The following is a 13,654-nucleotide window of genomic DNA, read 5'->3' as shown; positions in this document are numbered from 1 at the left end:
ATGAGACTTTCTGATTGTTTTTTATTTTTGTATTTTTGTTATCACCCCTATTATATTTGTAAGGTCACTGAGAACAGGGTCATGCTATGTATATCTTTCTATTCCTGGCACATTTGTTGACCTGAATTTAATGTTTTTCTAAATGTGTTATAAGCTGAATCACCAGAGTCCTCTAAAAGGAGCTATCTCATTGGGAGATAACTCAAGAGGAAATCACAGAAACTGAATTGCTTTTTCCCTAGGGAACCCTGCCCACCCCACCCCACCCATACCCATTTACTTTCTTACTACTGAGAGGAAACGGATGAGCTCTCTTAAGGGGCGCTGAGGCTTGTCACCACAGGCTAGGGGAAACCATATTATGGGCAGACAACTTCCCAATGAAGCCATTATCTCCTGCCTGGCTGCCTCCTCTAAGGCCTCTTGCTTGTTTTATCTGGTCTTGCCCCACTAGTCAGCTTCCAGTTAGCAGCAAGACTACCAGATCATAATCATTCATTTTCTCCCATCCCAATGTATAGAAAGCTACCTACTTTGTGGGGCCCAGTGCAAAATGAAAATGCAGGGCTTTTGTTTAATTTATTAAGAATTTTAAGGCAGTAACAGTGGAGCATTAAACCAAGTGTGGGGTTCTGATCAACTGCACATGTCCCAGGCCCACGAAACCTACCTTGGTGAAAGGGGACAGAGCCCTCCTCCGCAGACAAAAACCAATCACAAGAAGCTGAGCATGGAGACAATTTATCTCCCAAACCCTCAACCTCACTTCTTAATATAAAGACAGCTGAGAAAGAAAACACCAGGTTCTGTATGATATTAAGACCGACTGGGATGAATTGTGTCCTCCAAAAAGATGTTGAATTCCTAACTCCCAGTACCTACAAATGTGACAATATTTGGAAATAGGGTCTTTGCAGATGGCAAAGTTAAGATGAAATCATTAGGGCAGGCCCTAATCCAATATGACCGGTGTCCTTATAAAAAGTAGAAATTTGAACACAGAGACAAACATGCATAGAGAGATGATGATGTGAAAATACACACACTGGGAGAATGCGTATGAACGTAAGGCAGAGATAGAAGTGATACACCTACAAGCCAAGGAACCCTGAAGATTGTCCGCAAACTACCAGAAGCAGAGGGTGGCATGGAACAGATTCTCCCCCACAGCCTCAGAAGGAACCAAACCTGCTGACTCCTTCATCTCAGACTTCCAGCTTCCAGAACGGTGAGAATCAATTTCTGTCGCTGAAGCCACCCAGCCTGTGGTACTTTGTTACTGCAGCTTGAAGCCACCCAGCCTGTGGTACTTTGTTACTGCAGCTGCAGCAAACTAACACACCCACCCACCAGACCAGACTCCTCCCGTACCCTCCTGCCCGGGCCAAGCTCCTGACACACCTGGAAAAACAGATGTCCCAACAGAATTCGAACAAGGTTGGGGCCAGGGCAATGGTCGTTTTGTTTTTCAAGACTGTTTTTCCCTACAGAGGAGAGGGAGGGAGTGCCTACAACAGGGAGGCCTTTGTGGTCACGTTTTAGGAATCTGAGAACCCTGCCCTCTTTGTGTCAGCCCCAATTTAAAGGAGGAATGTGTGAGTGTGCTATAAAGCCCTGTCCTTTCGAGGGTCTCCCTGTGTAAGCCGGACCGTGGCCACCTTGCCGTTCATAATGACGGTGATGTCCCATATCTGCGGGTGTAACGTTCAAGTCTGAGGCCACAGCTGTCCCGAAGCCTCCCCCCTCTGAGCCAAGGGAAGAACGGGCCCTGTTTACTGTTTCAGCTTCTAACGCTCCTCGCGGCGCCCTCCACCCAGCCATTCTGTGAGCCGAGGCCAGCGTCGGGGCGCGGAGCCCTCCTCTCTAGGAGAGACTGTGTGACCACCGTGTGGGAGGGACGGCGGAAGCGGGCCTTGGGGCCTTCGTTAAAAAAGGCGCTGCGCTGCTTTGTGAGCAAACAATTTGCAGAGCCGCTAAGCTGGGAGCCAGCCGGGGTGCCCCTTAAGCAGGCCGAGCTCCGGAACCCCCCAGCCTTCTCAGCGCCGAGCCCCCTGCGGGCGCCGCAGCGCACTCAAACATGGCCGCCGAACCCGGGCTCCGGGCTCTCAGGGTGACGCAAGGGCTGCGCGTTGCATCAGCCCGCGCCCACGTGCCCGCCCCTCTGCCGCCCGAATCCGGGCGCCCATTGGGCCACGTTGGGACAGTGGCCTCCGCCTCAGCCAATGGGCGGCAGCCACAGAGGGCTCCGGCCGCAGAGCCCGAGAGCGGGGCGCCTATAAAAGGCGCCTGAGGCGGGGGCGCGCGCCCCACAGACCCAAAGTGCCGTTGCGGAGCTTGCGGGGCGGCCGCGACGCCGCCTGCCTGGCACCTCGGAGCGCAGCCGAGCCCTCAGCGCCGCCGACATGGAGCCCGAACCTGATCCTGAGCCCGTCACGCTCCTGGTGAAAAGCCCCAACCAGCGCCACCGAGACTTGGAGCTCAGCGGCGACCGCAGCTGGAGCGTGGGCCGCCTCAAGGCCCACCTGAGCCGCGTCTACCCCGAGCGCCCGGTAAGAGGGGCCCCGACTGTCACTCCGAGGCTGCCATCACCCGTCCCTCCCTCCAGGAATGCCACGTCCGCCTCCCCTTCCCTGTGGCCGCTCCCTTCGCCGGCCTTCCCCTGACGGCTGGTTCTCTCCTGGTCACCTCCCCCAGGGCTTTGGTCTCCCCCTTCCCTGCCGCCTTAGGCGCCCCCTCTCCTTGCCCAGAGACTGTCACCTCCTCCTTCTAGGCCGCCATCACCCTGCCTCCCTGACGGGCTGCCGTTTCCTGGTCCCCTCGTCACTTCCCCTCCCCGTGTCTGCAAACCCCCAAGGCTGTCACATTCCTGCCCCACCTCCCCAGGCCCCTTCTTCGTCCCCAGATCTGGCTTCCAGCCTTAGCCACGCCACTTAAACAGCTCTTTGACCTTGGGTGAGTCATTTCACACTCCAAGCCTCAGTTTCTCCCAAACGACCGGGCGACTAGGTGTTCCTAATTAGGCTTGCATCCAATGGGTAGAAATGAGAAGAAAATAAATGCTGTAAAATGAGTTTTCTGAATGTAGCGAGCGTCTCAGCGGGGAGAGAGGCGTGCAGGTGCCAGCTCCGGGCCGGTGGCTAGAGAAACATGGTGAGCGCCCAGTCACAGTATACTGAAGGTCCCACACTCAGAAGCAAGACGTGGCTCTTCCCCTCCCTGTCCACCTTCCGCAGCTGCCCCTCCCTTTCCCTGTCGCGCTGGACTGCACGGCCATTGCTTAGTCCCAGGGAGGAGCCCCGTGCACTTTCTGGCAAAGAGTGATTTAGAAGGGCAACAGGCAGAAGGAGTTGTCTTGAGTCTGGTTTTAAGATTTCGGTCGCTCAATTAGGGAGACTTCCTTGCTTTGTTTTGGTTGACACAGCTGTCAACATCACCCATAGCGCCGCCCTCCCTCCTTCCTCCCCACCACGTGATGGGAGGCTATGAGTTAGACCTTCCTGTATTTACTTTCTGCTCTATCATGTAAGTGTCAGCAGTCTTCTTTACTGCCCACAAGTGTGATCCTCGGTCAAGCAGGAGAGGGCACCCGGACAGGAAAAGATCCTGAAACTGCCTTCTTATCTGAAGAGTTCCAAGCTGGGGCAGCTCATGTGTCAGTTTGTTTTTGTTCCATATTGTAAAGAATGTAGAAGTGAGTTTTCCTTCTGAGTTGTTACTTCGAAATTTTTTATTTAGTAAGCTTCCTTTCCAGTGTCCTTTAGAATTCACCTTGGTTCTCTTAGCAACTTCGCCACAGCTGCTTCCAAGAAACTAGTGGCTGTGTTGCTGTGAGATTGGCTATTAGGGACACAAATTGGGGAAGCAGGTGTAGTCATTAGTTGCATCATTTGGTAAAAGGCAGTGTTTTGGAGGAGAGTTTTCCTTGAGGGCTTCCTTGGGTGAGGAGCATCATTCCTATTTGTTGAGTCTGAAGACCTAAGATTGTAAATAAAAGGTATACAAACTTGTGTTTAAACATTATTATGGCTGAAGCACACTCATTTGTTTTCTGTAGTATAAAATGGTATAATGTGAGAAGAAGCCCTAGTTTATAATAGTTGTTTGCTTAACGTATTTAAATTTTTTTCAAATCAGCCTTCTGGGTGAAGACACAGAATGTCAATTAAGGCCTTTAAAAAGGGTAAAATAATTCAAATTCACAGGCAGCTGTGGCCCGCGTACCTTTTTTAGTGGTTAAACTCTTGAATGTAATGCAGGACTCCATATATGCAATACATAGTATTTTACAAGTTTATCCATATAGTGTTTACCTATAAAGCCAATTAGTGAGAAGAATGCCGAACGCAGCATCTAATAATATTTATTTTGTTTTAGTTACACAGTCCTGATGTATGTAGATAAGTAGATGCAGTTTTTGCTGTTTTGTTTGTTTTAAACAGCTTACTTTATTATTTCAGGCTACTTGGCAGGAACAGCTTTATTCCAAGTTTTGCATAATAGATTATTCTGGCAAGGGTAGGTTGGCAAGTTGGTGCTCTCCAGTGTACTGATTTTGATATGCATTATTAGAAGCCATTATTCATTTTTTAAAATTTATTTTTAATTGTGCAAATTTGTGTTGAGGAATTATTTTAAGTGCAGTTTAAAAGGAGTTAAAAATAGATTTTTAGGGCCGAACCTGTGGCTCACTCGGGAGAGTGCGGCGCTGGGAGCCGCGGGCCGGTGCACTCACTGGCTGAGTTCGGTGCGGACGACACCAAGCCAAGGGTTGCGATCCCCTTACCGGTCATGAAAAAGGAAGAAAAAAAAAAAATTTTTTAAAGTGAGATTTGCATAAAAGTGGAGTCCCTGTAGCTTTAAAATCACTGGTATGGAGAAGAGGGCTTGAAATTTTGACTCTTTAGCAGCAGGTGACCTTGGACAAGTCAATTTCTGACTTTCCTCTCTTAAAACGGGGACTCAATCTCACGGGGTTGTTGTGTGAAATGTTACCCACACACGGTCTCCTCTATAACCGTATGTGTATGTTGGGAAATCCTCTCTAAGGGCTTAATTTTAGGATTGCTTCATGTTATTTTGAGGCTATGCTAGGTTGGTTTTTGTGAAGGCTGACATTGGGAGTACTCTGAGTTTTCTCTGAGACTAAATCAGGTTTTGAAGTAAGTTGCTGTAAGAGCCCCAAATAAAATTTGTGTTTTTAGTGGCAGAGAGCAATTCCTCTGGGAATTAAGAAGTTAAGAATGTTGCCATAGGTTTTGTGGACTGGAGATAATTTGCCGTCCTAAATTTATTTGTATATTAGAGAACAGTTTAAAGTTAAGCACTTTCTAAAAAGTTTTGTATATGGGGTTGTGATGTTGGGGGAAAACACATACTTAGATTATTTATATGAAACAGTTTCCTCTGTGTTTGGGAACTTCTGGGAGCTAAATGCTGACCTGTGTTACTCTTTCTTTCCATGATCAGCATCCGGAGGACCAGAGGTTAATTTATTCTGGGAAGCTGTTGTTGGATCACCAATGTCTCAGGGACTTGCTTCCAAAGGTATGTCAATTACAAATTAACTTTTGAATGTTTTTAAGCATTTACTGGATTGAGTTCAGGTCCTAAATTGCCTCCTTATTCCTTTTAGCAGGAAAAGCGGCATGTTTTGCATCTGGTATGCAATGTGAAGAGACCTTCAAAAATGCCAGAAACCAGCACAAAGGTATGTCTTTTTTATGATTATAACAATTTGTGTCATTCAAACTCTCAAGGGAGGAATAAAGGAAGTTAGATAAAATTCTTAAGAGAGATTGTAGCCTTTTTGCCAAGTAATATTTTGGTTTTTTTCTCATGGAGTATCAGGAATCAGAAACCGTTATCAATACAAGTGAGAGTTTACTATAGTAGTAGTAGACTGTTCCATTAGTGCTGTAGTAGAAAAGTGGAGTTACACATTTACACTACCTTCTGTGATATGATTTGAACTATGGTTACTGTGTATTCAGATCACTGAACTAGCAAGGCACTTGAAAATGGATTTTTGTTTAATTTAGCACATAACAAGTTTCATCTAAGGAGCCATTAATTTTTATGAAGAGTAAAAAAGTGAATATGTTTCCTTTGGAAATTTTCGTTGTGATTAGTTGGATAAGAAAAGGCTACACAGTCTTTATCAGGTGATCTCTAAAGACTTATTTGTGTTTGACGTAAAAGCCATTTATTTTTTGGACTGGTCGGTTAGCTCAGTTGGTTAGAGTGTGGTGTTGGTAACACCAAGGTCAGGATTTGGATCCCTGTACCAGCCAGCCACCAAAAAAAGGCATTTTTTTATTTCACAATGTTTATTCAAATATACCGTATTGATATTCTAATGTGATGCACTCTAAATTTTATTACAGCTTTATTTCCTAAAACATCTGAACATAGTATAAGAAATTCCATTTCCTTATATTGCTGGTTAGGTTGTATTTATAGATCCTGTTGGTCAAATTTAATTTCTCAAATTAGTAAATTTAACACTGTAAGATGTGTAGAGCATTATGAGGAAGTTTTCTCACTAGTGATAACTTCATTGGAAGATTTTAGTGAAACTGCAGCATAGTTACCCCAGGAAAAAAAATATGGATTTTTTTTTTTTAGCATCTGTATATTGAAAATTGTGTTGAACAAATTTCAGAATATTTTTTACATAACGTTACATCTATTTAATGTTGTCAAGTTGGGGGGGTGCATAAGCCATTCACAGCAAAATCCTTTTAGCCTGATTTCAGACTGTTGCATCAGATGCTTTGTTTTGATGTTCATATCACACTTATTCAGGTTGCTGAATCCACAGAGCAGCCTACTGGTCCTAATCAGGGACTGTATCCTGGGGATTCCTCAAGTGATGGTTTAAGGCAAAGGGAAGTTCTTCGGAACCTTTCTTCCTCCGGATGGGAAAACATCTCAAGGTAAGTGTTATAGTAAGGAACCAGGTTTATACAACATGAATGTGCCTCATTTGCATCAACTTAAGAATAAGGTGTGTTTATAGGTATATAATCAGCAAACTTTAAAATGTATAAAATTTTGCTTTATGAAGGGCTTCACTTTAAAGGTCTTTATGTATTTAACTTTTCTTAATACACAGCCTTTTAGGAACATATTAAAAAGGTAGGAGATTCATGTATTGAAAATGTGGGCATTTTGTCTTCCCACATGGGTGTGTTTCCTGTTGTGCTGACCACTCAGTTGCTCTCAGGAAATTAGTGCTGCTGCAGAAAAGCAGCTGTTGTAAGCATTGTGCAGCTGCTTAGCTGAGAGGCTTTGTGCTTTGTTTATTGTAACAATGGGTGACAAGAGGGGAAGAGACTGTTTAAGAAGTGTCTGCCAAGGACGATGTTGCTGGTACTAGCAAAAGCCATTTCTTTAGAGCAGTTAGAGCTTTTCTTTAGAGCAAAAGCCAGAAGTGACTGCTCTGTCTCTATTTGATAGTTCTTGGAACAGCTTCCTAAGTATTTTTGGGAACAAATAATTTGATAACTCTAAGTTGAAATTCCATAACTATCCAATTCCCCTCCCTTTTCCCTTTTGATAAAGCCAGGTGTTTGAGGAATGAATTTTTTTTTTCCCTAATGGAAATTTCAGATATACACAAAAGTAGAAGGATCTGTGTAATGAATCCCCACATCGTCACGCAGCCCCAGTAGTGATCAGAGTTTTCCCGTATTTGCTTTCTCTATTTCCCCTTCACTTTTGTTTTAGTAATATTTAAAAGTAATTTTCAGACATCATGTCATTTCATCCCTACCTCCTTCAGTATATAACTGTAAAACCTTTTGGTTATTTTGTATATCTACAATGCCATCATCATCAGATCTAACAATTTTAAAAAGCACTTTATCATCTCATTTCCATGTACCATAACTTTTTAAAATGATTAAAAACCCAAAAAACAGTATTATATGAAGACCTACTTGTATTAGAATTCTATTTTAGAAATACTCTGGGTATGGAATTTGGTTAAAAGACTGCTAGCATATAAATTGGATAATTGGATACATTATTGGATATAAAAACTTAAAACTGCCCCGCTTATTCTGGCCATACAGCTGAAGAATTGAGGCCCATGTCTGCTTGAATTTCACCTTATTTAAACTTGTTGATTTCATTCAACAAATATTTATTGAACAGTCAGTGCATAAAACTTTGCTTAAAAATATGAGTTGACTTGCAGGGTGACCACCTAACCAACCCGATATACGAGCAATTCTGTTATAATTCAATTTTGTAAAGTACTGTGTCAAAGGAGTTTACTGTGTAAGAAGCACAAAGCCAAAGCTGGCTCCACCACACTCTGCCCTAAGCAGTTGAAGGCTGTGTTGCATGATTGAAGAAGCATGAGTTTGGAGTCAAACCAGGTCTCAAATCCTGCCCTGCTACTTACTAGCTCAGTGACCTTGTGCAAATTCCTCACCTTCCCAGAACTGTATTTGGGCTCCCCTCTGTAAAATGGGGTGAGAACTTCTTCCCCACAACCTGTCCAGGACATCAAGTGGTCAGTAAGCATACACGGGTGATAGATTATACTATACTGCCCCAGTATAGATTCAGATCTAGGGGTGGAGGAAGAAATAGGTATTGGTAGGAGGGGAGAAATTTCCTTCAGGAAAGATTTTGGGAGAAGTGTGGCCTTTGAGCTACTCTCTAAAGGATGAACAGTGGGATTAGACCTGCAGTGAGACTCAGTGAATCAAAAATGGGGTTGGGGTCTACTTAACCTGACAAGGTTCACCTAGTTTATACATCTATGCACAAAACAAGCAGCAGTCCCCCTGTTGATAACATGATGAGAACCTAGCACTGGGCAAGGGCTCTCTTTTTTCTCCGTGGGATCTGGACCATGGTAGGAGAGCTTTGCCATTCAGTACTTTTCTGGGTTTGCGTTACATGGGTGTATCAGATAGTCCTATACCATGTAACTGCCATAAAGCCCATTCTTCTCTTTGAATTCCTGATTGTAATTTGAACTTAGTTTTCATATATTCATGCTCAACCAACTCAAAATGAGTGTTTTGTTTTAAATCTATGTATAGGCTTGAAGTTGCCCAGCAGACGTTGCAAGGCCTGGGGCCTGGTTTCTCTGGTTACACAACCTACGGGTGGCTGCAGCTGTCTTGGTTCCAGCAGATCTACGCACGGCAGTACTACATGCAGTAGTGAGTCCTTCCTGCCATGCTGGGTGTGGCCAGGGTTCCCGGGAATTGAGGGAAATTCCATCCATGTTGTATTTTCGTCAGTCTCTGCAGAGCCCTGCTCTGTCTGGTTCTGTGGGTGGAGTGGAGAGTAAATGACAGATGCTGTCTGATTTGTGTGATGATGCCGGGATGTTTGTGTCTGATATATAGTTTAATAACTTTATTTAGAATGTGTTACTTCCTTTTCAATTTGTGGTATCTTTAAAATTTTGTGAGGGCCGGCCCGTGGCTCACTCGGGTGAGTGTGGTTCTGATAACGCCAAGGCCACGGGTTCGGATCCCATATAGGGATGGCCAGTTAGCTCACTGGGTGAGCGTGGTGCTGACAACACCAAGTCAAGGGTTAAGATCCCCTTACCGGTCATCTTTATAAAAAGAAAAAAAAATTTTTTTAATTTGCTGCTGTGCCATAATTTTAATTGTAGTGGTCTTGATGAAATTTACCATGTGGCTTTTCTTAGAATAGGCATTTATAGATATGACCCAGAAAAGGCATTTACAGATACTGTTGGTAAAGAAGTTCTCTACTAAATTGAATAAAAATCAAGTGTGCATGTATCTACTTATTCTTAATAGTAAAAGACCCCTGTGTAAATGAGGTTACAAGAGCCACAGTCTTCACGGTGCTTTGCTCTCAACCGTATCTGCCTCTGTCATTTTTATTTTAGTTTGGCAGCCACTGCTGCATCGGGGGCTTTTGTCCCATCACCGAGTGCACAAGAGATACCTGTGGTCTCTGCACCTGCTCCAGCTCCTATTCACAACCAGTTTCCAGCTGAAAACCAGCCAGCCAATCAGAATGCTGCTCCTCAAGTTGTTGTTAATCCTGGAGCCAATCAAAATTTGCGGATGAATGCACAAGGTGGCCCTATCGTGGAAGAAGATGATGAGATAAATCGAGATTGGTTGGATTGGACCTATTCAGCAGCTACGTTTTCCGTTTTTCTCAGCATCCTCTACTTCTACTCCTCCCTGAGCAGATTCCTCATGGTCATGGGGGCCACCGTTGTTATGTACCTGTAAGCAGATGGTTTTTCTCTTTTCCCTTTTTTTCCCTTTACTAAAAATTACACTATACTGTGACTCAAAACAAGTACAATACAGACTTTGCTATTTTTTTAGCAGTCTCAGTCATCACTGAAGGGGGGTTGTTTAAATAGTGTATTATTCTGGCATATTCAATGCAAGGAATTCACAGCTTGGTTGTATATTGCCAAGAACACATTTGTATTCTTGATTAATACAAGAAGAATATTCTCGTCTTTGTCTCTAGATAAGGCCCCTTCCAGGTTCATGAACTACGGTAATATAGCCATATTGAGGCATGGGAAGGAAATTGTATTTGTTTTGAATAAAAACATATTTGTCTTTATCAGGCTTCAGCGACCTTCCAGGGTAAAGATCAGGCACTGACTGTTAGCATAGGCATGAAGGATCAGGGAACCTTTATATACTTGATGTTTGGCTTTAGCTGTGGCCTAGAGTAGTGGTTTTCTACCAGGATGATTATTCACCCTCCTTTCCCAGGGGATATTTGGCAATATCTGGAGATATTTTTGGTTTTCACAACTAGGGAGGTGATCCTGCTGGCATCTAGTAGGTAGAAGCAAGGGATGCTGCTAAATTTCCTACAGTGCGCAGAACAGCTCTCACAGTAAATATCTGCCTCCATATGTCACTAGTGCCAAAGTTGAGAAAGCCTGGCCTAGACTGATGGCTCTTTGTTGTTGAAACTGAAAGAAGAATTTTTCCCTTTATAGTAAAAGTGAATTTTTATTTTAGTTTTTAAAAATAAAAAAATAGGGAAATATTTAGAATAATGTAACAAACACTCATATCCACAATTAATCATTGTTAATATTTTGCCATATTTGCTTCAGTTTAATTGGATTTTCCAAATAAAACTTAGTCAATTCTTTCTATAGTCTCTAGAACCATATATTTAAGCAACCAAGTTTAGGTTATTATTATATATTACATGTATTTATAAATCTGTGTATATTTTTCCTCCCTCTTTTAAGATTTTCAGATATAAGGTTTAGTTCAGATATACAAGCATTTAATAAGCACATACTATGTTCCAGGTGATGTTTATGTTGCTGGATGTACAATGATGAACAAAACACAGTCCCTGCCTTCAAGGACCTGACAGGATTGTGAGAAGGTCTAGGAGACAATGTGATAGAATGTCTCTGCAGATGGGTCTTGCTGTGAGCTTCTAATTAGGGTGCTGCTGTGATTAGAGAAGGGGAGCCTTAGATTCTTGAGTAAATCTCACTGTGACATTAGCTAAGATGGATTTTATGTGTTTCCTTTGAAGGCATCACGTTGGGTGGTTTCCATTTAGACAAAGACCTGTTCAGAACTTCCCGAATGATGGTCTTCCTCTTGAAGCTGTAAATCAGGACCCAAACAATAACTTACAGGTATGGACCCTCCACAGGAGCCCAGGCAAGCTTGATGTGATATGCCAGGCTGTCAAATCCTTAACCTTAGCTTTCTAGTCTGTGGTTTACCATTTTATTAAGCTAAAATATTTCATGATTTTGATTTTTCAAATTTATTCTTAGAGCAACAGCTATTTTTAAAACATTGAATGTGCCATAAAATCCATGGACCATATTTGTCATGCGGTAATTTGCATTTTTGCATATGTAAATAATGTTTTAAAAACTGACTATTTTGAGTATTTAATGGTCTGAAACAATGTGTTATACCATGGAACCTGCAAATGGATAGTTATTCTAATTAAGGATAAGGAGCATAAGCATATCTCACAGAATAGATTTCCTAGAAAATAACACACAGAAACAGAATTTTTGTAAGGCAGATTAATGCATGATCCTAAAGGATATTCTTTTATAATATAAATTGTCACCCTAGTATGTTTTTAGAACTCTTAGTTTCTATTTTTGGTTTCTTAACTCAGAGCACTGCCAAAATTAGAAGAATATCCATATTTAATGAAGTGTTTAACTTAATTCCTAGCTAATGATAGTTGAAGACCTAGTTACTTCATTTGCTGTGATGTTTGCTGCCAGGAGTATTCAAAACTATGAAAGTGTCATCGGTGTCATCAGTGGAAGCCTGAGAAAGCCCTATCCAGCCTAGGACATCATTCCCTGGGGTCCTGGCTGCCTGGCTGCTTGGTTTATGGGGCAAGGGGCCAGAGATTTACCCTGCCCTTTCCTAATAACATTATTTGGTGTTCATCATGGCCTTAATTGTTTTCTCATTTTGTTTCATTATCTGTAGGAAGGTGCCGAACCTGAAACTGAAGAGCCCAACCACCTCCCTCCAGACAGAGACGTACTAGATGACGAGCAGACTAGCCCTTCATTTATGAGCACAGCATGGCTTGTCTTCAAGACTTTCTTTGCCTCTCTTCTTCCAGAGGGTCCCCCAGCTATAGCAAACTGATGGTGTTCGCACTGTATCTACTAGAGAGCCTTTGACAGGCGTGGACTGGATTGTCTGACTCCAGCTAGATTTTCTCACCTGGACATGGCAATGAGTTATCAAAAAATCAACAAGGTTGATGATATGCTTTTGTGGTCAAGCAGAAGCAGAAAGTAAGACATGAAGCCATGATACAAATTGAACAAAAAATGCCCAAGGCTTCTCATGTCTTTATTCTGAAGAGCTTTAATATATACTGTATGTAGTTTAATAGGCATTGTAAGTAGAAGGCATTAGGTGTCGCATGTTTATGCTTGAGGAAGTTTTCCAGATGTGTGTCTGCATGTGTGTATGTACATAGAAGTCATAGATGCAGAAATGGTTCTGCTGGTACGATTTGATTCCTGTTGGAATGTTTAAATTACACTAAGTGTACTACTTTATATAATCAATGAAATTGCTAGACATGTTTTAGCAGGACTTTTCTAGGAAAGACTTATGTATAATTGCTTTTTAAAATGCAGTGCTTTACTTTAAACCAAGGGGAACTTTGCAGAGGTGAAAACCTTTGCTGGATTTTCTGTTCAATAAAGTTTTACTATGAATGGCCCTGTTAGAGACTCCTGTCATCCTAGCAGTTTACTCTGTGTTCATTGTACTGGATAGTCAACAGTTGAGTTGCTAATTTTTAAGTAACCCAAATGCTGCTTTTTACAAAAGGTCTGTTTGTACCAGCAAAGAACGATAAGGTAAGGCCCTGAAAGTTTTAATTTACTAATAATACACCTATGTTTTTCCCTATTTCCTGATTTAAACAGTACTAGCTTATGTAAGAACCCATCAAAGTTAAATTCCCCCAAATTTAAAGCCATTGGCATTAAGTACCCCCAACTTGGCAATTCTGCAGTTTCGCCTGCTCAAATGTCATGCTTTTTGTAAGCTGAGCTTACTTTTGTGGTTTTAATACTTCCAGTATTAATTTTGAGACTAATCTTAAAAGCAAAGTTCTGTGTATTTTCACATGAGTAATGTTA

At 42.5% G+C, this 13,654-nt stretch overlaps 1 protein-coding gene across 3 annotated transcripts; it reads left to right on the top strand.

Annotated features, from left to right (window-relative positions):
• Nucleotides 1-2,294: 2,294 nt before the first annotated feature.
• On the top strand, nt 2,295-13,240 carry HERPUD1 (homocysteine inducible ER protein with ubiquitin like domain 1). 3 transcript variants are annotated; one of them, XM_063110501.1, is made up of 8 exons: nt 2,295-2,549; nt 5,467-5,544; nt 5,636-5,707; nt 6,805-6,935; nt 9,060-9,182; nt 9,890-10,240; nt 11,542-11,647; nt 12,477-13,240. In XM_063110501.1, the coding sequence occupies exons 1-8, from the start codon at nt 2,403-2,405 to the stop codon at nt 12,639-12,641; spliced, it is 1,173 nt and encodes a 390-aa protein (XP_062966571.1). In that variant the 5' UTR covers nt 2,295-2,402; the 3' UTR covers nt 12,642-13,240. The 3 variants fall into 3 exon arrangements, with proteins under 3 accessions (XP_062966571.1, XP_062966570.1, XP_062966572.1); XM_063110500.1 differs by having other exon boundaries at nt 5,633-5,707; XM_063110502.1 differs by lacking the exon at nt 12,477-13,240 and having other exon boundaries at nt 5,633-5,707; nt 9,890-10,083; nt 11,542-11,621.
• Nucleotides 13,241-13,654: the final 414 nt, after the last annotated feature.

Source organism: Cynocephalus volans, chromosome 10 (assembly GCF_027409185.1).
Source record: "Cynocephalus volans isolate mCynVol1 chromosome 10, mCynVol1.pri, whole genome shotgun sequence".
NCBI lineage: Eukaryota > Metazoa > Chordata > Mammalia > Dermoptera > Cynocephalidae > Cynocephalus > Cynocephalus volans.
Note: the sequence above shows the minus strand (reverse complement) of the source record. Positions and strands in the feature narration are given on the sequence as shown.